Source organism: Somniosus microcephalus, chromosome 19 (genome assembly GCF_052327205.1).
Source record: "Somniosus microcephalus isolate GS21.2 chromosome 19, FLI_Smic_1.0, whole genome shotgun sequence".
In the NCBI taxonomy this organism is placed as follows: domain Eukaryota; kingdom Metazoa; phylum Chordata; class Chondrichthyes; order Squaliformes; family Somniosidae; genus Somniosus; species Somniosus microcephalus.
In genome coordinates, this window is record NC_141005.1 from 16043631 (window position 1) to 16069033 (window position 25403).

Consider the following 25403-nt stretch of genomic DNA (forward strand, 5'->3'; position numbering starts at 1 on the left):
ATAAAACACCATTTTCAAAAAGGCGAAAGAACCCTACAGGATTTCATAGAATCCCACAGCTCAGGAGGAGGCCATTCAGCCCATCGTGCCTGTGCCGGCTCTTTCAAAGAGCTATCCAATTAATCCCACTCTCCCCCCACCCCCCCCCGCCACCGTTCTTTCCCCACAGCCCTGCAGTTTGCAGTTTCGTGCTTAGAAGTCTACCAGGCAAACAGTGAATCTGTTTTATATTTTACACAAGCTAATATTATACTGTAGTAGAACTGGCAATGCTGAGGGACAGACCAAAATACACAGAAAGCTCCCGTGGGAGTCACCTGAAATAAAGCCACTGACTGATAAATAGTAACAGACAATTGAAAGATGTTGACACACCAAAGAGTGAGTGGAAATTTACAGCGTAGTTCAAATAACGTGTTGGGCAAATAATGTTTCGTTCAAATAAAGTGTCAGGTGCTCTTGATTTTTTTTTTAGTGTAACATATTTGGTGACAAAGAACGAGAGAAATACCAAATTGATTGCAAACACAGTTTCGTGCTCATTTTAGGTTGGAACGTCCTTGAGCAAACAGCATTTGCCCCAAGTTGGTGGAGGGAAAGTAGGCGCCTAGGTGTTTTATGACTGCAGGTTAGTTTCTATTGGTCTCTGAGGCGCACTTTGCTTCTGTATAAGGACTAAAGAATAGAAAATTATTGCTGAAGTCTTCACAGCAACTTTACTGTAACGCTGTTTTATACACTCAGTTACAGGGCAAGTGAACTGGAACGCTGCATTTATTTTCACTCGAATGCACCTTCAGAACGCCTGAGCGCACCGTGATTCGATTCAGCTATATTGAATTTTGTCAGTGACTAACTCTATTAACATCTCCTTGCAAAGGCCCTTTCCCCTTTTTGCTCGAATAATGGCAAATATCTGAGAAGCAACAAAATGGACCTCCCCTACTTTATTAGGTAACATCTTAATGGTACCTTGAGTGTGTCGGAGCGCCAAGTAGAGCGCTTCTTTTGGGAGTCTCGTATCGAGCATGCGGACGATGTGACCCGTCCATCGGAGCTGATCGAGCGTGGTCAAAGCTTCGATGCTGGGGATATTGGCCTGAGTGAGAACATTGACGTTGGTGCGCCTATCCTGCCAATGGATTTGCAGGATCTTGCGGAGGCAGCGTTGGTGGTACCTCTCCAGTGCTTTGAGGTGCCTGCTGTACATGGTCCATGTCTCTGACGCATACAGTAGGGTAGGTATCACTGCTGCTCTGTAGATCATGAGCTTGGTGGGCAGAGGAAATGCTTCAAGGACACCCTCAAAGCCTCCTTGAAAAAGTGCAACATCCCCACTGACACCTGGGAACCCCTGGCTCAAGACCGCACAAAGTGGAGGAGAAGCATCGGGGGAGGCGCCGAACACCTCGAGTCTCTTCGCCGGGAGCAAGCGGAAGCCAAGCGCAGGCAGCGCAAGGAGCACACGTCAACCCAAGCACCCCATCCACCCGCCCCTTCAACCACCATCTGCCCCACCTGTGACAGAGACTGTAGGTCCCGCATTGGACTCATCAGTCACCTGAGAATTCATTTTTAATGTGGACGCGAGTCATCCTCGGTTCCGAGGGACTGCCTAAGAGAGAGAGAGACCTTGAGTGTGTGCTGGAGTGAAAAGCAACACGTGGGCAAAGGGAGCAGAGGATTATGGATGGAACAGTGGGTTAAAAACTGTCCTTTGTTTGGGCCAAGAAAACCAGCTTGGGATATTTGGGATGAAGACGTCACTTCTCTGTTTGCTGTAGGACGATAAATGCAATGAGTTTGCGCAGTGCCAGCCCGGTTCCCGAACGTACAAAACTAGCACTAACAGTTACAAAATCTCGTTCGGTGAGATCATTTACATTGGCAGAGTCAGGGCACCTACAACAACAAATTTTATTTATAAAGCACTTTTAACATAGTAAAACATCCCAAGACACTTCAGAGGAGCGTTTAACAAACAAAATTTGACACCGAGCCACATAACAAGATATTAAGACACGTAACCAAAAGCTTGTTCAAAGAGGTAGGTTTTAAGGGGCGTCTTAAAGGAGGAGAGAGAGGTGGAGAGGTTTAGGGGGGGAATTCCAGAGTTTAGGGCACAGGCAACTGAAGGAAGTCCACCAATGGTGGAGCGATTGAAATCGGGGATGTGCAAGAGACCAGAATTGGAGAAGCACAGAGATGTGGGAAGGTTGTAGGACTGGAGGAGATTACAGAGATAGGGTGGGGCAAGGCCATGCAGGGAAGTAATATTATGAACAGACAATAAAAGACGAGTAAAGATCATTGACCCATGGAGTTCTCCTAGCCTGGCAAGGTGCAACTTCTCCATACCATCACCCTGCATCCCACACCCCAACCCACGCAACCACGCAACCTCCTGGGAAAGGCAAAAAAAAACACAGGGAAAAATCCTTAGGCAAAAACAATGGGAAATTCCTCTCCGATCCGCAAAGGCGGTCAAACAAACTCCAGGAGACCACGGTGACTCGACCCCGAATGATCCAACTACCTTCGACAAGCAGATATGTTAGCCACTCTCAGGGATACAGCCAGCTCCCTTCGAACTTTGAGGTTGGGATGAAAACACATTATAGGGACAGAGTATGAGCTAGTTTATTTCTTTTATAGTTTGAGAAGCCAGGTTGTATTTTAAGTGAACACTTTAATTTATAGGAACCTTTATCCGGCCCTGCGTGCTAATTCAATCACTACTCTCCAGCCTTTCCAATGGCTGGTGCTAAATATACAAATACTGCTCTCCCTTGGCACTGTACAGGGGGACAAATGACCGAGTGTAGTCTTGAGGTGAAGTGGGGTTAGAAGGCATGCTGATTTCATTCCATTCCATTTTGAAATCATACATTCTGTCTTTAATTTGATATAATTCTTTGATTTTATATTATAATTAAATAGCAAAACTTGCAGTAATTTGGGCAGTAGAGTTGGGTGGAGCACAGGTTAAGGAGCTGGCAGATACAAAACTGAGGTGCCACAGCACCACCACGGGTGGGAGGGTGGAATTACTGCGTGACCGCTTTACATAGACAGTTTCCATTATAAATATGGGCAAGAATTTATAACTGTGAGAAAAAATTTGAGAACAGGAAGTAAGGTTATGCACACAGGAAGTGCAACATTTTTGCTAAATTATAGGCAGCTACAGGTAATTCTTAGTCTGTACACTAGATGGCTCTGTTCTAGGAGTCCATTTGCAAGTTGTTGCTCGCTGCTTTAATTTAGCAATTTACCCTGCTAGAGCTTTGCGATGTAGTTGGTTGGCTGCATCCTGCTTGACCTGGGAATGCTCAGTATCGACAGTGGGTAGCAAAGTTGCTCAATGTGTTTCGCTGCCCAACACTGACATCTTTCATTTTGATCAGCACAACATTCACTCCATAAAAACCAATACATTATTGGATCGGTTGATCGCAAAGACTATTAATTCAATTGGAACAATTCCCATTATGGCTGTTTCCTCACCCATGTTTTGAAAGTAAGCTGAACATTCTTTGTTACGATTGAAGAAGCTAAGGAATCTTCAACTGACTTGCAAAGGAAGGCTGAGAGACTTTCAGAACTGGACATTTGTGAGACAAATGGTACCTTGCACACCACTCTTTACACACTGAGACTGGCGCCATTTTTAAACAGAAAAGTTCAGCCAGTTTCTTCATCAATGAAGTAATTTTCTTCACCAGTTTGAAGGTATGATTGAACAGGAAGAACTGACCCAACTTATTGCATATTGAAGAACTGACCCAACTTATTTTTCATTCCCCACTACAGTGACCATGAACATACATTGTTTTAAAATTGCTGTTCCGCTTATTCAACACAGAACAACTTCAAGAGACCATTTTAGGCAGCTTGAACCTTTTGAACACAACCTCCGTTTCCATCCCAGAAAGAATGTCCCTGAGGTTATTTCTCTTTACCGAGGGTCCTACCTTTGTTGTAGAGTGAGCCATCGAAGTAATAACTGCCGGTGTAATAGCCTGTGGTGAGTTCCATGAGGTGACGACCCCACGTGTTTCCTGCTCCTGGAAAACTGGCCAAGGCCACAAGGCGTTTCGAGCGAGCGGGCAGAAAACGTCTGTCCATGCAACGGTTATCTGGAAAGAACAATTGACCATTCATTGTTTGACTCCCCAAAGCCTTTCCACCATCTACAAGACACAAGTCAGGAGTGTGATGGAATACTCTCCACTTGCCTGGATGAGTGCAGCTCCAACAACACTCAAGCAGCTCAACACCATCCAGGGCAAAGCAGCCCGTTTGATTGGCTCCCCATCCACCAGCTTAAACATTCACTTCCTCCACCACCGGCGTACCGTGGCTGCAGTGTGTACCATCTACAAGATGCACTGCAGCAACTCACCAAGGCTTCTTCGACAACACCTCCCAAACCCACAAACTCTACCACCTAGAAGGACAAGGGCAGCAGGTGCATGGGAACACCATCACCTCCAAGTTCCCCTCCAAGTCACACACCATCCTGACTTGGAAATATATCGGCCGATCCTTCATCGTCGCTGGGTCAAAATCCTGGAACTCCCTCTCTAACAGCACTGTGGGAGCACCTTCACCACACGGACTGCAACGGTTCAGAAGGCGGCTCACCACCACCTTCTCAAGGGCAACTAGGGATGGGCAATAAATGCTGGCCTTGTCAGCGACGCCCACACCCCAGGAATGAATTAAAATATACTGAGAGAAATGACATGACATGAGTCTCAATTTATGGCCCAACTAACGTGAATGTTCGCTGCCTTTGGATGAAGTCAGCTCCTCTTTTCTCAATGATCTCCATCGGGTAGGGAAATTCTTTATTTTAAATGTCAAGAAATGTATTCTTACTTCTTTTAAATAGTTTTTGGAGGAGGACTTTGAACAAAAGGTAGTTCTTAGACTCTCTTTATCCTTGTTTTCAAATATCTCTTTGGCCTCACCCCTCCCTATCTCTACAAACTCCTCCAGCCCTACAACCCTCTGAGATATCTGCGCTCCTCCAATTCTGGCCCCTTTAGCATACCCGATTTCCATCGCTCCACCATTGGCGACTGTTCCTTCAGCTGCCTAGGCCCTGAAGTTGTGGAATTCCCTCCCTAAACCGCTCTGACACTCTACCTCTCCCTCCTCCTTTATGACGCTCCTTAAAACCTAGATCTTTGACCAAGCTCCTGTCCGAATATCTCCTTGTGTGGCTCGGTGTCAAAGCTTGTTTGATAATCGCTCCTGTGAAGCGCCTTAGGACATTTTATTGGCCCAGAACTTCGGGTCTCCACGGGAGAGTACGCACTGGGTACTCACCCGTCGGCCCAATGGAAGTGCCGGTTTCCTGCATGCACTGCGCATGCGCGGGAAACCGGCACTTCCGTTCCCCTGAACGAAGGGGTTCAGAGGTCAAACGCGTGCGCGAGAGAGGCTGCGCGTGCGCATCGAACTTACTTTTTTTTGCAGGTTTTCCCGGGAGGGTAAGTCTCCAGCAGTTACACATTTAAAAAGCAGGCGTAAGGCCTGCTTTTTACAAGGTAAGTGGTGAATTAATTAAAATTAAAACATTTTTTCCACAGGTTTATTATTTTTAAATACTTTAAAGCAAGGTAAGTTTATTTTTAGCCCCGTTAGAAAATAAAATTATTTTTTTCAAAAATTTAAATTATTGTTTAAAATAGTTATTTCATGTAATTTATAGTTTATTTAAAATATTTGATTTAAAAAAAAATTTATTTGAAGATTTAGTGATGTTTTGGGGCCCATAGTATTTCTAAGTTTTGACAGCTCTTCCTGTCAAACTTATGAATGGAGCATTCCCTGCTCCGATTGGCTCCCCATGGCCCACGTGATTCCAGGGGACGCATCGAACTAACTGCGCCCCTGGGATACGCAAGCACCGCGTGCCGGCAGCTGGAGCAGGCCCAGGATCGGAATCCCACGGGGGCCCACAGCTCAACGGCCGGCGCGCTAGGTAAGTGCAGGTCGGGGGCTTGCACCCGCGGGAAGCCCCCGACCCGAATTTCTGGGCCATTATGTTAAAGGCGCTGTATAAATGCAAGTTGTTGTTGTTAAGGATCTGCCCAAATCTAACCTTTCCCAAGATTTTTGTCTTTACCAATGGGCATAAGGCATTGGCTGGGCAGACTGCAGAGTGGAAAAATAAGGTGGGATGGGTGACATGCCAGTAACTGAGCCCGCCTGATTTTCACGCCAATTTTATTAATGGAAGGATATTGCAGAATGTTCTGTAACTGGCGCGCGATCCTCTCCATCCAATTCTCCTCTCCGCGCTCCGCTTAGGCAGCACCTAACCCCCCAAATGGTAAAGAGGAAAATCTACCCCAAGAAGTCCAGGTGAACAGGAGCCAAAGTGAGGCTTTGTGAGATATGGAATATGATTTTATCTTTGTTTAAACAAAGGTCGAATTATCTATTCATTCTCTCGTTCGGCTGCAGGAGAATTCAACATTTTGGCCGAGACAATAAAAAACAAAGCGTCCCCAACCGAACCATCAACCCATCTTCGCTCTCTTCAGATCCACAAAGACCTGTCAATTTGCCAATGTGATTTAGGCAGTGCTGTTTTCTCGCAGGGAGGGAGGACAGCTGGAGCAGAGGTGTATCATTTTTTGGTAATAACCTCTACAAATGATATCCGCCACAAACTCCGTTCCCTAGCCACTGACTCCATTCCTCTCCCTGGCAACTGTGTGATGCTGAACCACACTGTTCGCAACCTTAGTGTCATATCTGACCCCGAGATGAGCTTCCGACCACATATCCGCGCCATCACTACAACCGCCAATTTCCACCTCCATAACATTGCCCGACTCCGTCCCTGCTTCAGCTCATCTGCTGCTGAAACCCTCATCCATGCCTTTGTTACCTCTAGACTTGACTATTCCAACGCACTCCTGGCCGCCTCCCACATTCTATCCTCCGTAAACTTGAGGTCATCCAAAACTCTGCTGCCTGTGTCTTAACTCGCACCGAGTCCCGTTTACGCATCACTCCTGTGCTCGCTGACCTACATTGGCTCCTGGTTAAGCAACACCTCGATTTTAAAATTCTCATCCTTGTTTTCAAATCCCTCCATGGCCTCGCCCCCTCCATATCTCTGCAATCTCCCCCAGCCCCACAACCGTCCGAGATATCTGTGCTCCTCTAATTCTGGCCTCTTGCGCATCCCTGGTTTTAATCGCTCCACTTGGCATTGGCGGCCGTGCCTTCAGCTGCCTGGACCCTAAGCTCTGGAATTTCTTCCCTAAACCTCTCCGCCTCTTTTTCTTCCTTTAAGACACTCCTTAAAACCTACTTCTTTGACCCGATTATTTGCCCCAATATCTCCTTATGTGGCTCGGTGTCAAATTTTGTTTGATAACGCTCCTGTGAAGCACCCTGGGATGTTTTACTACGTTAACAGCGCTATATAAATGCAAGTTGCTGTTGTTGAATAACATTGTCACAATGTGGTGACGTGCCATCACATTACAGTGTATCGAAAAATGGGTTTTCAAAAAGATACAGTGCCCCTTTAACACGTTGAGCATTCTGAATTGGTGGGAGGGAGACTCGGGCTTTAGTCGAGTGGCACCTCAATTCAATTCAATTCAATTCAATTCAAATCGCTTTATTGGCATGACAAGTTACATCTTATGTTGCCAAAGCATCGAAAAACATTCATGTTTGTTCACAAAAATACAGATCTATCCATAGTGTATAAACAGATATATCCCTGAGTGTATAAATATACTTTCATATAATTTATATATACTCTTTTCTTATATTTAGTGGTTGTCCCTCTGTTTATGGCAAGCTGTAACATAGTGTGCCGCTAGTGTTACACAATTTCTCTCTTCCCCTAGTAGGTATGGGAGTTTTTGGTCGTCATTCAAATTTCTGAATTCCGGGCATATTTTTGTGAATTTTGGGTAGAAATTCTCCCTTATGGCCTGATATTTTCTACAAGCTGTAAGGAAGTGCATTTCTGTCTCCACCACTCCCTGACTGCAGTGAGAGCATATCCTGTCCTCTCTTGGTAGCTGGGTCTGCCTGTGTCTACCTTTTTCGATCGCCAGGTTATGTTCACTAAGTCTGTACATTGTCAAAGTTTTTCTCAGTTTGCTATCCTTTACCATGGTCAGGTAATCAGCCATGTTGTATTGTCTGTTTAGGGCCAAGTAGCAATTGAGTTTGCTTTGGGTTTTTGTTGTTTCTGCCCAATATGACAGATATTTTTCCTTTTGCTTAGCGACGATTGTGTTGGGTCGAATTCTTTGTGTTACCCTGTCACTGTCCTGGGTCCTCTCCACTCCTGCAGACTGTCCATTTCTCGGCCGACAGGTGGACATATTTTGATGTTGAGTAGATGGAGACAGACGGCTTTCTGGACAAAGCCCGCGCAGTAACATCTCGGGAAATTCAAATCGGGCTATTCTACTTGCAGAATTAAAAGTGAGCGATGGCAAAAATAACTCTCGCCGTGGATCACTGTGAAAACTTCAGCTCCCATTGGAAGAGTCAGCAGACCCAATGAGACTTCTTGGGCCAGTAATCCCGTTCCCAACGCGTGAGTACGGACGGTGTACTCACGCGTGGGGCCGGAGGAATTGCCGGATTCCAGCATGCACAGCACATGCGCGGGAAACCGGCATTTCCTCTCCATCGAACTAAGGGGTTAAGAGGTCCAACGCTCCTGCGCGCACGCGTTGAACTTCTTTCGTTTTGACAGGTTTGTGCGTGTGCAAGGGCCTGGACCTTTTGGAAATGAAAAAAGGAGGCGTAAGCAGTGGATTCTTGAAGGTAAGTGGTCTATTATTTAAAATTATTACATTTTTTCCACAGCTTCATTGTCTTTAAGGACTTTACAGTAAGGTAAGTTTATTTTTAGACCCGAATTCGTAAAAAAAAAATGTTTTCAAAAATTTTAGTAATTGTTTTAAATAGTTTTTTAAAGTTATTTATAGTTTATTTAATTATTGGGATGTTTTTTTAAATTTTAATTAAAGTTAAACTAGTCTTTTGGGTGCCCGTACTTTTCATGAGTTTGACAGTCTTTACTATCAAACTCATGAATGAGTTTCCCCTCCCCTGATTGGCTGCAGAGTGCTCACCTGATCCCAGCCGGCACATCGCACTAACTACGCCGCTGGATCAGGCAAGCACATCGCGCCGACATCTGAACTGGGCCAGTGACAGGAAATGCAAGCAGGCCCGGGCTTCAGATGTCAGCGCACAGGGTGAGTGCAGATCGGGGGCTTGCACGCGCGGCAAGCTCCCGATCCTAATTTCAGGGCCGTTGACATTTTGGCACTGCCATTTTCCCAGTTTAGTGCGTTATAATGACGAAGCGCACGGCAGGACAATCTGGCACGCCTCAAGTCTGGTGAGGGATGGGAGATGTCCCAGATGGAAGTCGCTTTGTCGAAAACAGATTTTGTGACCACAAATGAACCTGTACTACAGAGAGAGATCAGAATGGGACAGGGCGGCCTGAGACTTGTTATTAATAGCGAACAGGTACAGGAAAAATGATTGGCCGTTTTTTTCCCGTACTACAGTGGTTGCAGATCACGAGATCTTTTTTGGTCCCAATTTAGCTCCCCCCTCCTGAAGGAAAGAAGGAGAGAGCTTGCATTTATCTAGCGCCTTTCACTTCATCAGGACATCCCAAAATGCTTCACAGCCAATCAAGTACTTTTGAACTTTGGTCAATGTTATGTCGGCAGACTTGGGCAGACAGGTCTCACAAGCAGCACATGAGATGAATGACCAGTTAAGCTGTCTTGGTGGTGTTGAGTGAGGGATAAATATTGCCCAGCACACTGGGAGAACTCCCCCGCTCTTTTTTGAACAGCATCATGGAATCTTTTGCCGAGATGATGTGTTGAAGTCCTGGACAGGGGCTTGAACCCACAACCTTCACCCCCAGCTGTCTGACCCAGAGACACTGAGCCAGTCTGACACTAAATAAACCTGACTCATCCTGGGGAACAGGCCCCAAACGGCCATGTTTAATTTGCGAGCCAGGACAAGTGAGTGTTCTTAGGCTATTCATTGGTAAGCGACATCACAGCTGAGCCTCATCTTGCCCTTACCGGATGTCGAGACACACTCATTCACACACTCACTCACACTATCTACAGGGAGTCGCTGGTCAGTGATCAGAACCTGCCGCATTCGCTGATTTATCTCCTCCGTGGACCAAGGGCAGTGTTGATCAAACGATGTCTACCGTGCCTCTAAATATCATTTGGGTTCACGCCTGTCGAATCAGACTCAAGCACGATGGGCAGTTTGGTCTCTTTCTGCGCTGTCTTATTCTATGATTCCATACACGTATATTTTTAAAAAAATCCGATTTAATCTTTAGTTATGACCGACGTCAAGTACCAGCAAAGCAGCAACATGACCACAGCAGTGAGAGGACACACTGTCCCAGAAACTAGCGCATCTTCTTTCTTCCGTAGAGGGCTCATGTAATTCCTTGTCTAGACCCTATATAGGGCTAGAAATTGGTCTCGGGCGGTGGGGCGAAGCGGGCGGTATCGGATCGGCTGCCCGTTATACACGGCGCTGGATACTCAGTTCCACTGCAGTCAATGGAATTAAATATCAGGCACGGCGTACAACGGGCGGCCGAATCGACACCGCCCGCTTCGCCCCACCGCCCAAGACCAATTTCTAGGCCTCTCCCTTTATACTCTTATATATATTCAAGAAGGAGTTAGATATATTTCTTAAGGCTAAAGGGATCAAGGGATATGGGGAGAAAGCAGGGACAGGGTACTGAATTTGGATGATCAGCCATGATCGCATTGAATGGCGGAGCAGGCTCGAGGGGCCGAATGGCCGACTCCTGCTCCTATCTTCTATGTTTCTATGTTTCTATGCTTCCTCTCATTGCTGTGTGTCAGCTCTGTCGCACCTCCCTTTGCTTTCCCATGAACCTCTTCTCTGAACAGTTGCCGCCCTCTTTGCTGCTGATGCCCTTGCAATTCACACTGGGCAACATCAACTAACTATCTCTCACCCAGCATATTCTTTCCCTTTCTGAAGGCCATTCAACTCTAGGAGTGGTCCCAACTCCGTATCGCCAGACCTCCTTCACACGTCCAACTTCAGCGTTTCCCACACGGGCATTCGCACGCGATCGGATTTGTATCCCACGCAGGCTTCGTTCCAAAACATCCCTAACCTTTAATAAGCTACTTCAAATTATTATGCTTTCAAACTACCTGAACTACATTGTTACGTTTCTTTAGATGAGACGCTAACATTTCACTTGGTTGCAATTAAAATTTGGAACTCTCTTCCCCCCAAAAGGCAGTGGATGCTGGGGCATAATTGGAGCTTTCAAGACTGAGATCGATAGGTTTTTGTTGGGTTAGGATAGCGAGGGACATGGAGCTAAGGCGGGGAAATGGGGTTGAGGTACAGCCATGATCTAATAGAGAGGCAGCGCAGTCTCGAGGGGCTGAATGGCCTCCTCCTGTCCCGAAGTTCCTAAACTAACAGCACAGCAATATTACACCAACAAGTCTCTTTGGAGAATCCATCAGGTCTTCTGTAGTGTCCCTAGTTAACACTTTACATCTTAATCTCTAACGTTCACCTAAAGTGCCATCCATCAACAACGGCCAAAGGTAGTGCCCTCACCACTGCCTTGGTTAGGATCGTTAAACTCAGCCCAGGCCAAGTGAAAAGCTTGGGATCTTCCTTATCAATATGACATAGTTTTAAAGAGTGTGCAGGGACAGAGGGACCTGGGAGTTTATGTGCATAGGTCCCTGAAGGTGGCAGGACATATTGAGAGAGTGGTTAGCAAAGCATATGGGATCTTGGGTTTCATAAATAGAGTTATTGAGTACAAAAGTAGAGAAGTTATGCTGAACCTTTATAAAGCGCTGGTTAGGCCACAACAGGAGTATTGTGTCCAGTTCTGGTCACCACACCTTAGGAAGGATGTGAAGGCCCTTGAGAGGGTGCAGAGATTTACCAGAATGGTTCCGGGGATGGGGGAATCTTAGCTACAAGGACAGGTTGGGGAAGCTGGGTTTGTTTTCATTAGAGCGAAGGAGGTTGAGGGGTGATTTGATAGAGGTGTACAAGATTATGACGGGTTTGGATATTCTAGACGGGGAAAGGCTGTTCCCGCTAGTTGATGGTACAAGGACTAGAGGACACAGATTTAAGGTTTTGGGCAAGAGATACAGGGGGATGTGAGGAAAAACTTTTTTACGCAGCAAGTGGTGAGGACCTGGAACTCGCTGCCGACAGAAGTGGTGGAAGCGGAGACACTCAGGCCTAGAAATTCAGTGGGCTGCGCCACCAGTTTGCGCCCAAAGAGGGCACTCAGTGGCTTTAGCGCCACTGGCCACACCTCCCGCGATATTTAGCGGGGCGCTAATGGCGGCGTTAGCCTGTAGCGCTGCGCCGCCACCGATGACGTCATCGGTGTGCGCAGCGCCCCGCTCCCGCCCCGATGACCATATTTGGTCGCGCCCGCCTCATTAACGCCGGTCGCAAATAGCGACCGGTTCACAGGGCCTATCTGTGGCGGTAGTGGCGCTAGTTAAAGTGGAGGTGCGGGCGGCCGCTTTTTCGGCGGCCGCCTGCCAGCACCTCCGTCCTCGGCCTCCTAAACCCCCCCCCTCCCCGTGGCATTGCCAGCTGTTTCCCGAGAGCCCGGCACTTCTCCTTGGTGCCGGGCTCATTTGCCGGCACTCGCGAGCGGGGCTCGCGCTGTTGCAGGCACCTCCCCCTTAACAGTGGGAGGAAGGCCTGCAGTACCGCAGCATGCCGTGCCGCAGCGTGTGGCGCTGCGGCCCTTAGCGCGCCGATATTCAGGGTGAGCGCCCCAAGCGGGGCGCGGGAAGCCTCGAGTAGCAGCCCGCTTCCATTTGGGGCACAGAAGCTGAATATCCGGATGGCGCAAGTGGCTCCGCTCGCAGCGGTAATTCTGGCGCCCAGGCGAGCTTGGCGCCCAACTGAATTTTTAGCCCTCAATGTTTAAGAACATAAGAACATAAGAAATAGGAGCAGGAGTAGGCCAATCGGCCCCTCGAGCCTGCTCCGCCATTCAATAAGCTCATGGCTGATCTGATCCTAACCGCCAATCCACTATCACAGAACCATCTCCTGAATCTAACAGAATTAGGCACACGAAATAGGAGCAGGATCAGGCTACACGGCCCCTGGGGAGGCTGGATAAGCACTTGAGGGAAATAAACTTGCAGGGCTACGGGGATAGAGCGGGGGAATAGGACTGACTGGATTGTTCTACAGAGAGCCGGCACGGACTCGATGGGCCGAATGGCCTCCTTCTGTGCCGTTATGACTCGATGGGGGAAAAATTGGGTGAGTAGCGCCGCCTGTTAGTGCCTAAAGAGGCAGTCAGTGGCTGTAGCGCCACTGGCTGCGCCTCCCATGATATTCAGCAGGGGCGCTAATGGTGGCATTGGCCAGTTGCGCTGCGCCACCACCGATGACGTCATCGGTGTGCGCAGCGCCCCATTCGCGACCCGTTCGCGATATTTGGTAGCGAACACCGCAGTTGCGCCGTTCGCTACCCGCGCCCGGTTCACGGGGCCTTACTGTGCTGGCAGCGGCGCTAGTTAAGGTGGAGGTGTGGGGCGGCCGCCTTTTTCGGCGGCCGCCTGCCAGCACCTCCGTCCCCGGCCTCCTGACCACCCCCCCACCCCCGCGGCATTGCCGGCTGTTTCCCAAGAGCCCGGCACTTCTCCTTGGTGCCGGGCTCGTTTGCCGGCACTCGCGAACGGGGATCGCGCTGTTGCAGGCCCCTCCCCCTTAACAATGGGAGGAAGGCCTGCAGTACCGCAGCGTGCCGTGCCGCAGCATGTGGCGCTGCGGCACGTTGCACTGCGATATTCAGTTTCAGCGCCCTAAGAGGGACGCGGAGCGCCTCGAGCCTCGCCCCGTCTCCCTCTAGGGGCAATGGAACTGAATATCTGACGATCGCTAAAGCCTCGAACGCTGCGCTAAATCCTGCGCTCAGGCAACTTTTGCGCCACTTTGGCACCCCAACCCAATTTCTAGGCCTATGACTCTATGACTCAGTGCCATAGCACATGGGATCATTTGGCCAGTAGGCCACCAGAGAACTGAAAATAAAAGAGGTCACATGGTTTCCTCAGGCTGTTGGACCATCCAAGAAAAGAAGGAATTTCTACAATGACTTTCACCACCTCAGGACGTCCCAAAGCGATTTACAGCTAATGAAATACTTTTTGAAGTGTGGTCACTGTTGTAATGTGGGAAAGGCAGCAGCCAATTTGTGCACAGCAAGATCCCATGACCCGCAATGTGGGAACGACCAGACAATCGGTTTTAGTAATGTTGGTTGAGGGATAAAAACTGGCCAGGTCAATGGAGGGAAATCTTCTGCGATTTTCATCACTCCACCATTGGCGGCCGTGCCTTCAGCTGCCTGGGACCCTAAGGTTTGAAATTCCCTCCCTAAATCTCTCTGCCTCTCTACCTCTCTCTCTTCTCCTTTACGACACTCGATTAAACCTACCTCTTTGGCCGGTGTCAGCCAGTGGCTCAGTTGGTAGCACCCTCGCCTCTGAGACAGAAGATTGTGGGTTTTGAGCGCAAAAATCTAGGCTGACACTCCAGTGCAGTGCTGAGGGAGTGCTGCACTGTCAGAGGTGCCGTCTTTCAGATGAGAAACCGAGCTCTCTTAGGTGGGTGTAAAAGATTCCATGGCACTATTTCAAAGAAGAGCAGGGGAGCTATAATATTTATCCCTCAATCAACATCGAGCCATCTTTTGTTTCTTAACTTGTCCCATTACCTCTCCTTTTGCCTCGCACTATCATCCCTTTTGTCAGTCAATCTCTCCCGCCTTCCATCCTATCACAGACCTTCCCTTTTTAATTCCTCCCCTCCTCCCTGCCCCTACTTAAACATCTCTCCTCCCTAACCTTTTCCAGTTCTGACGAAGGGTCCTCGACTCGAAACATTGACTCTGTTTCTCTCTCCTCGATGCTGCCTGACCCGCTGAGTGTTTCCAGCACGTTCTGTTGTTATTTCACTAAAACAGATTATCTGCTCATTATCACATTGCTGTTTGTGGGAGCTTGCTGTGCGCAAATTGGCTGCCGCGTTTCCTACATTACAACAGTGACTACACTTCAAAAAGTACTTCATTGGCTGTAAAACGCTTTGGGATGTCCGGTGGTCATGAAAGGCGCTATATAAATGCAAGTCTTTCTTTCTTTAAGCTTTTGATCACCTGTCCTAAAATCACCTTATGTGACTCAGTGTTAAATTTTGTTTGATTAAATTCCTGTGAAGCAGCTTGGGATATTTTACTACATTAAATATGCTATATAAATGCAAGTTGCTGTTGTAGTGCCATGGGATCTTTACATCCACCTTAGTGGGCAGATGAAGCCTCGGTTTAACCTCTCGTCTGAAAGGCTGTCCCTTCGACTGCTCAGCGCTCCCTCAGCACTGCACTGGAGTGTCAGCCTAGATTTTTGTGCTCAAGTCTCTGGAGTGGGGTTTAATCCCACTAACCGTCTAGACTCAGAAACGAGAGTGCTACCCACTGAGACACAGCAGACGTTGTGACAACCAATTCCCAGCACGGATACAAAGAAGAATCCAGTAGCTTTCTCACAGCTGCCACTCACAGTATGGCAGCCTGTCCGCCATGGCTTAGTTGGCAGCACACTCGCCTCTGAGTCAGAAGGTTGTGAGTTCACTTCCCCTCCAGGAACTTGAGCACATAAAGTTAGGCTGACACTCCAGTGGAGTGCTGCCTTGTCAGAGATGCCGGCCTAGAAATTGAGCTTTGGCGCAGCCAGGGCTTTAGCGCCGGAAGTTAGTGCCGGAGCTAAGTCGCGCTGGTCGGGCCCAAAATTCAATAGTTCTGCGCCCAAACGGCTGCCGGCGCTGCTGAGAGCTGTTTGCGCCTGAAAACTGGCGCTACGCGCTGAATATCGGCGCTATTCCGGCGCTGCGGCGCCCGCTGCGGTGCGGCAGGTTCGGGAAGTGCAGGCCTCCTCCTTCTCTTAAGGAGGAGCTGCCTGCACCCGGCCGCGGCCCGCGAAAATCTTTTTAAAAATGAGCCCGGCACCTCGGACAAGTGCCGGGCTTGCTTCTGTTCCGGGGGGGCGGGGGGGACGTCCGGGGAGGGAGCTGCGGCCAGGCGGCCGGCGGGAAAGCGGCCGGCCGCCGCGGGGCCTTTAATGCGCCGGCGCAAAGTCATGTAAGACTCTGTTGCCAGAGTCTTAGTTGCGGCTGCCACGGGCGAGGCGGCCGCAACTGAATTTCGGCGCTGGGGCCCGTCGGCATGGCAACCGGGACGCTGCGCACACCGATGACGTCATCGGTGCCGGCGCAGCGCTACCGGTCTACCGCGGCGGAAGGGCCCCAGGCAATTTCGGCGCCGGCGCCAATTGCAGCGCTAGGCCCTCTAACGCCGCAAAATCGGCGCTAAGGGCACTGAATTTCTAGGCCGCCGTCTTTCACATGAGGTGTTAAACCGAGGCTCCGTCTGCTCTCTCAGGGGGACGTAAAATGATCCCATGGCACTATTTCGAAGAAGAGCAGGGGAGTTCTCCCCGGTGTCCTGGTCAATATTTATCCCTCAATCCACAAAACAAAAACAGATGATCTGGTCATTATCACATTGCTGTTTGTGGGAGCTTGCTCTACGCCTATTGAGTGTCGCATTTCCTACATTAATTCACAACAACAGGATTTCACCTCTCCACTGTGTTTTCCTCAGAGAACCATTGCAGATGAAAACCCTTTGCAACAGCATTTCCAAGCAGTCTAACACTTTTGTTTTTCCGCACTGACTGCTCCCGTAGTCTCATTACGCTGCTCATTCAGAGAGAGCTGTGCACTTCAGTCGAGTGACAGATGTGACAGAGGGAAATTTGGAAATGTATAAAAAAATGTCTTTAAAGGCAATGCTGGCCGGAATGCACAATGAAAGAAAACAAATTCAAAATGATAAATGATCAGGTCGAAATGAAAAGAAAAAGCAACACAAAATGGAAGCGGGACTTCACAAAATGGTCACTAAAAGTGACAGATGACAATAAAAGGCGTAAAAACTCACTGGGTCATTTCTCTGAGCTTTGACTGTTCAACATGATGATGGGTGCAGTTTCATCTAAACAGCACACTTTTTTCTCATTCTGATCCTTCAGTTGTGGCTCAGTGGGTCCCACTCTAGAGACTTGCGCACATAAATCTAGACTGACACTCCAGTGCAGTACCGAGGGAGCGCTGCACTGTCGGAGGTGCCGTCTTTCAGATGGGACATTAAACCAAGGCCCCGTCTGCTCTCTCAGAGGGATGTAAAAGATCCTATGGCGGTATTTTGAAGAAGAGCAGGGGAGTTCGTCCTGGGGCCAATATTCATCCCTCAACCAACATCACTAAAACAGATTATCTGGTCATTATCACATTGCTGTTTGTGGGAGCTTGCTGTGCACAATTTTGTCTGCCGTGTTTCCCACATTACAACAGTGACTACACTTCAAAAAGTACTCCGATTGGCTGTAAAGCGCTTTGAGACGTCCGGTGGTCGTGAAAGGCGCTATAGAAATGCAAGTCTTCCTTTCTTTCAACGTGCTGGAATTCTACAGTGTATAAAGAGTGGGCCACTTCTGTCTGTGCTTCTCTCAGACTAGGCAAGCCTCCTGTGGTCTGGGAATAGCTACATCCACCAGCTTTCTCTTAACAGCAGTATGGTCCGACTGGGCATCACCGAGGAATACAGAACTCATCCCACTTGTAACAAAGGCACACTGGCCTAGAGATTGGATCCCGGCACCTACAGAGACCAGCGTCAGGACCACTGGAGATTGGAGAAGTCCATCCTCAGGGTAGTAAAGGTCAGAATTAGGGTTTTGGTTGCAGAGAGGTAGGAGAGGGGATTTCTCACCTTCTGGACAGGCAAGGAGAAATGGGGAGTAAATTGGGAGGGAAATGGAAAAGAGGGCCATGTATTGAGAGTTTATGCAGTCAAAATGCTTTTGTAGCTCATGTAATCTACTTTCAAAATCAGGGTAGACTTTCTAACCTTTCCTTCATGTGAAGGAACGAGTCAGTTTAATTTCTTCATGATCAGGTGCTATATTATACAGCAGTATGGATAGCCAGCAACAGTTCCTCAACTACAACCTAAATATACTTTGTAAAGCATCTCCTCGCCATCCACTGCATGACAGAGTGTGTATAATTGAATTACTCTTGCTCCATTCATGAAAAATACGCAGTTTCACAGTAGAGTGAGGTGTGTGCACATGTGCACACACACACACGCAGACACGCACATGCATACACGCGCAATACACGTGCACGTGGTGCAGACACGCGCAATGCATGCACACACACAAATACACGAGAGCGTGTGCACACACATGCATGCACACACACGCACAAATACACGTGCGCGCGCACACACGTGCATGCACACACACACAAATACACGTGCGCGCACACACATGTATGCACACACGTACACACACACACGCACAGAATGAGTTAGGGATGTATCATCAGAAAGGGCATTGATTGTTGGAATTACCAGAAAATCTGCATGCAGGTTACAAAGATAGCATTGAATAAAACACAAGGGGTAAGAAGTGTCTGAAGGGTGGGGCTGAGAATTGTGCAGGTCACGGGATATACTGACATTGGTGATGTTTTCCTTCATTCAATTTCTCTAATGAAATCGGGAACACGTTGAAAAGAAGAATCTAGAAATACTGAAGAGGGGAATCTTTACCGATGCATTTACAATGTCACTTGGCAACCAGAGGAATTCTTGCTCCAGACAAATTCTACGGTTGCTGTTAGATCGCTGCAATGAGGTAATTATTCATTCAATAGCTGCTAAGACCATAGCAACGGTACATAGTCAGTCGCTTGCTCTGCAAATGTTCTTAGAACCTATTACAGTCCCTAGTCTGTGCTCAGCTAGCTGACCCCGGCGGGTGGAATGCTACAGTTAGCCTCAGTGCCGCAGGGCTAGGGTGGCAAAAAAACAACCAGGCAGGCTTCCCGCTCCTGAACATCATCCAGCAGTCATTGGCGGGAGTGCGCACACCTTGGGTGGGGACAGGGTCAGGCCAGCCTGTGACGCTCCCCCCCATCCCCCCCATGGTCGAATGGCCCCAGCAACATTCACAAACTGGCACTTGGGTGAGATCCTGGTGAGCAGCCACAGAACTGTAACCCAGCGTGAGAGAGCGGGGTAGAACAGGCAAAATGTCAACAAGCGAATAAGTCCAGGGAAAATAAATCAATGTCGGGGTGCGGTAGCATCGTGGCTATGTTACTGGGCTAGTAATTCAGAGGCCTGGATTACGGATCTGGAGATATGAATTCAAATCCCACCACGGCAGCTGGGGAATTTAAATTCAGTTAATTTCATAAATCTGGAATAAAAAGCTAGTATCAGTAATGGTGAACATGAAACTATCGGATTGTCATTTGGTTCCCTAATGTCCTTTAGGGAAGGAAATCTGCTGTCCTTACCCGGTCTGGCCTATATGTGATTCCAGACCCACTGCAATGTGGTTGACTCTTAACTGCCCTCTGAAATGGTCTAGTGAGTCACTCAGTTGTATCAAACTGCTACATTACATTCTCCAGGTGAAACTTGGGCGCGAAGGATAATTTAGCATTGCAAAGAAACTTGGCCGACTCTGTCCCACGATTAAGTTACCTTTACTGTGTGTTTACTTAAATACATTTTGATAAGGTATAAACTAGATCAGTATATTGTTGAAATTGGTGATTCCACAATTCCGGCAGAAAGCCACATTCACAGGGAGCAGGGATCGGAGACAGGGCAACAACACTACAACCCACACTCTCCGACCTGCACTTCCCTGTGGACAGGGCTGCTCGCTGGGAGCATGGCATCACTCATTTTCATCTGGTTCAGAAATATTTCTGATAATATCAAAGAAAATCCTTTGCTTTTGCACTGGATCAGCAGAAATTTTCTCCAATTAAATATTGGGAAGACTGAAGCCATTGTCTTTGGTCCCTGTCACAAACTCTGTTCCCTGGCCACCGTTTCCATCCCTCTTCCTGACAACTGTCTGAAGCTGAGCCACACCATGCACAACCTTGGTGTTGTGTTTGACCCCGAGATGAGCTTCCGACCACATATCTGCTCCATCACCAAAACTGCCTACTTCCACCTCCGTAACATCACCTGACTCCACCCCTGCCTCAGCTCATCTGCTGCTGAAACCCTCATCCATGCCTTTGTTACCTCCAGACTCGACTATTCCAACGCTGTCCTGGCCGGGCCTCCCATCTTCCACCCAACATAAACTTGTGCTCATCCAAATCTCTGCCGCCCGTATCTTAACTCGCACCAAGTCCCGTTCACCCTTCACACCCCCCCGTGCTCGCTGACCTACATTGGCTCCTGGTCTGACAACGCCTCGATTTTCAAGTCCTCATCCTTGTTTTCAAATCCCTTCATGGCCTCGCCCTTCCCTATCTCTGTAACCTCCTCCAGCCCAGCAAGCCTTCGAGATCTCTGCGCTCCTCCAATTCTGGCATATTGCGCATCCCCGATTTTAATCGCTCCACCATTGGCAGCCATGCCTTCAGCTGCCTGGGCCCGAAGCTCTGGAATTCCCTCCCTAAAGCTCGCTACCTCGCTCTCCTCCTTTAAGATGCTCCTTAAAACCTACCAATTTGACCAAGCTTTTGGTCACCTGTCCTGATATCACTTTCTGTGGCTTGTTGTCAACATTTTTTATTGGTATCACTCTTGTTTAGGGCCTTGGGGCATTTTGCTATGTTAAAGTCGCTATCTAAATGCAAGTTGTTGTTGTTGCTTGGTTTTCACTCACAGTCTGTGACGATTCCCTTCTGTTGGATCACGGCCTTATATTCACTCTCAAGGTGTATATTTTCGGTACATTATGTGTCAGCCGTGGCTCTGTGGGTACATCTCTCACCTCTGAGTTCAGAGGGTTGTGGGTTCAAGTCCCACTCCAGAGATCTGAACAGAGCAATCCAGGCTGACACTCTCAATGTAGTGCTGAGGGAGCGCTGCACTGTCAGAGGTGCCGTCCTTTTGGTTGCGATGTTAAACCGAGGCCCCCGTCTACTCTCTGAGGTGGACATAAAAGATTCCGTGGCACTATTTCAAAGAAGAACAAAGAAAAACTGCCCAACGCATTACCGGTACCCGGCTACCGACCATAGAGCACATATACCAGAAACGCTGTCTACGGAGGTCACGGTCCATCATCAAAGACCCTACCCACCCCAGCCACAGTCTGTTTGCCCTCCTGCCATCTGGGAGACGCTACAGATGCATTCGCACCCGTGCGACCAGATTTAGGAACAGCTTCTTTCCCAGGGCTGTCATCCTACTGAACTCCACAAATAAACTCTAAAGCCTGCACATCTGCCAATGCACTTTATTATGGTTATGTTTATGTTAATGTATTACAAGCCAAATGTATGTGGAATGTTTAAATGTCTTAATCTAAATGTACACTCTCGGGAGCCGCAAGCCTACATTTCGTTGTACTGCACTTGTGCACTAACAATGACAATAAAAGTTGATTTGATTTGATTTGATTTGGGGAGTCCTGGCCTATATTTATCCTTCAACCAGCATCACCAAAACCTATTACCGTAACTTGCTGAGCGCAAATTGGCTGCCGCATTTCCTACATCACAACAGTAACTACACTTCATTGGCTATAAAGTGCTGTGGGTCGTCCTGAGGTCGTGAAAGGCGCTATATAAATGCAAGTCTTTCTTTTCCTTCTTTTACTATTTCTACATGTATCTGTATACATGTTTCATCAAATGGTAATTTTAGAAAGCAGCAACATAATAATGTGAATGATACCTTGTACTTGCGTTTGATAAACAACAAAGTATTCTCCATTCCCACAGTTCTCGTACTCCTCACCAGCACATTTCTGTGCACACAGTTGCTCGTCCTCTGGCTCGTGCAGGGTGAAGTGCATGGTGGGGAAACCACAGCGACAGGCTGCTCCTGCCAGGATAGCTAAAGTATATTCCTATACGAAAAGAAAATCACTTCAGCTTTAGATCGAAAAGCAACCCTCATTAAAAAAAGTCTTCACATAAACTTAACAATGTAGATTGGACCCAGAGCCACATGTCTTGTGTCAGCCAACATTTACAGCCCTTGTAGGAATCTTCACCTTTAAAGAACTCGTGTGACTTTATTGTTTTCTTATTTAAATTCCAATGTTGTCCCCTTTACTCTCCACCCAACACCCAACCCCCACCCCCACCTCCACACCCAACCCTCCCGTCCTTGAAAGGTCGCACCCTCGCCTCTGAGTCAGAAGGTCATGGGTTCAAGCCCTACTCCGGAGACTTGACCACAAAAATCCAGGTTGACACTCCAGTGCTAGTACTGAGGGAGTGCCGCACTGTCGGAGGTGCCGTCTTTCGGATACGATGTTAAACCATGACCCCCTCGTCCCTCTCAGGTAAGCGTAAAAGATCCCATGGCACTATGCGAAGAAGAGCAGGGGAGTTCTCTCCAGTGTCAACATTTATCGCCAATCAAAATCAAAACCAGATTATCTGATGATTATCACATTGCTGTTTGTGAGCTCTTGCTGTACGCAAATTGGCTGCCATGTTTCCTGACATGAATCAGTCATTCATGAAAGAAAGACTTATGAAATAATACTGAGCGGCCTACGGGTGGCGCTGTCCAGGGAGAGTATAAATACTCGGGCACGGGCCCAGCTTGCGCAGGACATTCTTAACAGGAACTAGTGAAGGACACAACTAGACCTCCATGTTGTTAAACAGTTGATTAAAGCTTTGTTTAACGCTTAGACCAAGTACCTAGTAGTTTTCTTACATCATTTCCTACTTTACAACAATGACTACACTTCAAAAGTAATTAATTGACTGTAAAGCGCTTTGGGAAGTCCGGAGGTCGTGAAAGGCGCTATCTAAATGCAAGTTCTTTTCAACAAGACAGGTTCAATTCATCGCTGACAGCACGGGTTTTCCCATAGACGACTGCAAATATCTAAACATAATATTTCAGTAAACAGTCTGAAAAATCAATAGGCTTTGAAGGCTGTGTGGTCAGATGAAACATGGCAAATTGATTTCAAATTTCTGAAGTGGAATTTGTAACGTCGTCGGTGAGTCAGTTGTGTGTTCAGCATCCGACCACTGGGTTAGAGGTGGTGGGGACGGCCCGTCACTTAACTTGATTGCCTCGGTTAGTTGCATTTTGCTAATTCTTGGCCAACCAGCCAGCTGAGGCGGCAGCGGAAGAGCAAAATATTCCAATTTGGCCAAAGTGAGAAATTAATTGGAGCAGGTCGTATTAATATGTTAAAGAGACAGCAGTTTCTTGGGGATTTGGAGAGGGCGGTGGGATAAGGGATTTTGAGGTGTGTTGAAATGGGGTGGGAGGAGGGCGACACAGAGCGGGTTAAGTGAGGCCGAGATCTATCAAAAAGGGATGGGTTTGTTGGTCAGATAATCACAGAGCTGTGTTAATGGTGGGTCATAGAGAAGTTTGAGGCCAAGATAATTGATACATGATGGAAAATCAGTGTTTTTTCCAGAAATACACTTTTGTGTGATATGGTGTCCCGCCCACTCATGCCATCAAGCATTAGATGCCTTTAAGATCCAAGTGACAGCTACTTTCTTAAGAACAAAAGAAATAGCAGCAGGGGTAGGCCATAAGCCCTTCGAGCCTGCTCCGCCATTCAATAAGATTATGGCTGATCTTTGATCTTAACTCCACTTTCCCGTCCGATCCCCATATCCCTTGATTCCCCTAGAGTCCAAAATAGGATTGAATCATAGAATCAACACAGAATTCATAGAATCATAGAATGATACAGCAGAGGAGGCCGCCATTTGGCCTGTCGTGCCTGTGCCGGCTCTTTGAAAGAGCTCTCCAATTAATCCCACTCCCCTATACATTCCCCATAGCCCTGCAATTCTTTCCACTTCAAGTATTTATCCAATTCCCTTTTGAAAGTTACTATTGAATCTGCTTCCACCGCCCTTTCAGGCAGCGCATTCCAGATCACAACAACTCGCTGCGTAGAAAAAATTCGCCTCATCTCGCCTCTGGTTCTTTTGCCAATTACCTTAAATCTGCGTCGTCTGGTTACCGACCCTTCTGCCAGTGGAAACAGTTTCCCCTTATTTACTCTATCAAAACCCTTCATGATTTTGAACACCTCAACTAAATCTCCCCTTGACCTTCTTTGTTCTCAGGTGAACAACCCCAGCTTCTCTAGTTTCTCCACGTCACTGGCATTTAAAGTGTGATATCTTCACCTGAAGATTATATCAGTCTTGGAGAAGCATGGAGGCAGACTTAAGTATATTGGCCTGATGTCAGATGCTGCAGGCAGCCTCATGATCACAGCTACAATGTCGAGGGAGGGAACCTGGAAAGGGACTGAGAAGAGTGGAACAGACAGGGCCTGGGAGAAAGAGACAATGAGATTTAAGAAATGAGTAAGAGAAAAGTTGGGTTGGAGTAGCCAGGATTAAATAGAGAGAGGTCTGGCGACAGGGCTTGGAATCATAGAATCATAGAAATTTACAGCACAGAATGGAGGCCATTCGGCTCATTGTGTCTGTGCCGGCCAGAAGAACTATCCAGCCTAATCCCACCAGCCAGCTCTTGGTCCGTAGCCTTGTAGGACACGACACTTCAAGTGCATATCCAAATACTTTTTAAATGCCCTGAGGGTTTCTGCCTCCACCACCCTTTCAGGCAGTGAGTTCCAGGCCCCCACCACCCTCTGGGTGAAAAAAGATCTCCTCAACTCCCTCTAATCCTTCTACCAATTACTTTAAAATCTATGCCCCCTGGCTATTGACCTCTCCTCTCTGCTAAGGGAAATAGGTCTTTCCTATCCACACTACCACTCTGTGACTGGAATGATAAACCAAGGTCCATTCTGTCTGGTGGGCATTACAAGTCCCATGGCACTACTCAAGGGAAATTAGCGAGTTCGCCCAGTGCCCTGACAGCCTTCCCTCAAACAATCCTCCCAGAAAGAAAATGAACTGGTCATTTAGCTGATTGTTGGCACAGAATAGCTGCCGTTTGCTGATATATTAACAGTTACCGCCACAACAAAAGCAATTCGCTGTGTGGAGTAGTCTGAGGTGTTTCAACAGCACGGTGAGTGGCTGGTATTTCTTTTCTTTATATATATATACTAGCTGGGGGAGCCCGGCTTTGCCAGGGCTGTTTTGGGCCGGGCGGTTTAAATCGAGTGCCAGGCTTTGGGGCCTCTCTGTGTCCCTCTGTGATTCTGCTGCCGGGCAACATTTTAAATTGAGTCTCAGGCTTTTGGGCCCTG

At 47.9% G+C, this 25403-nt stretch overlaps 1 protein-coding gene across 1 annotated transcript in view; it reads right to left on the reverse strand.

Annotated features, from left to right (window-relative positions):
• The window catches only part of wscd2 (WSC domain sialate O sulfotransferase 2), a 342002-nt gene that overhangs the window by 95261 nt on the left and 221338 nt on the right, over positions 1-25403 (reverse strand). Inside the window, exons 5-6 of the mRNA XM_086012017.1 lie at positions 21911-22085; positions 3975-4139 (exon numbers count right to left, since the gene is read on the reverse strand). Coding sequence (XP_085868143.1) covers positions 3975-4139; positions 21911-22085 — 340 coding nt within the window. The remainder of the gene's footprint in view (positions 1-3974; positions 4140-21910; positions 22086-25403) is intronic.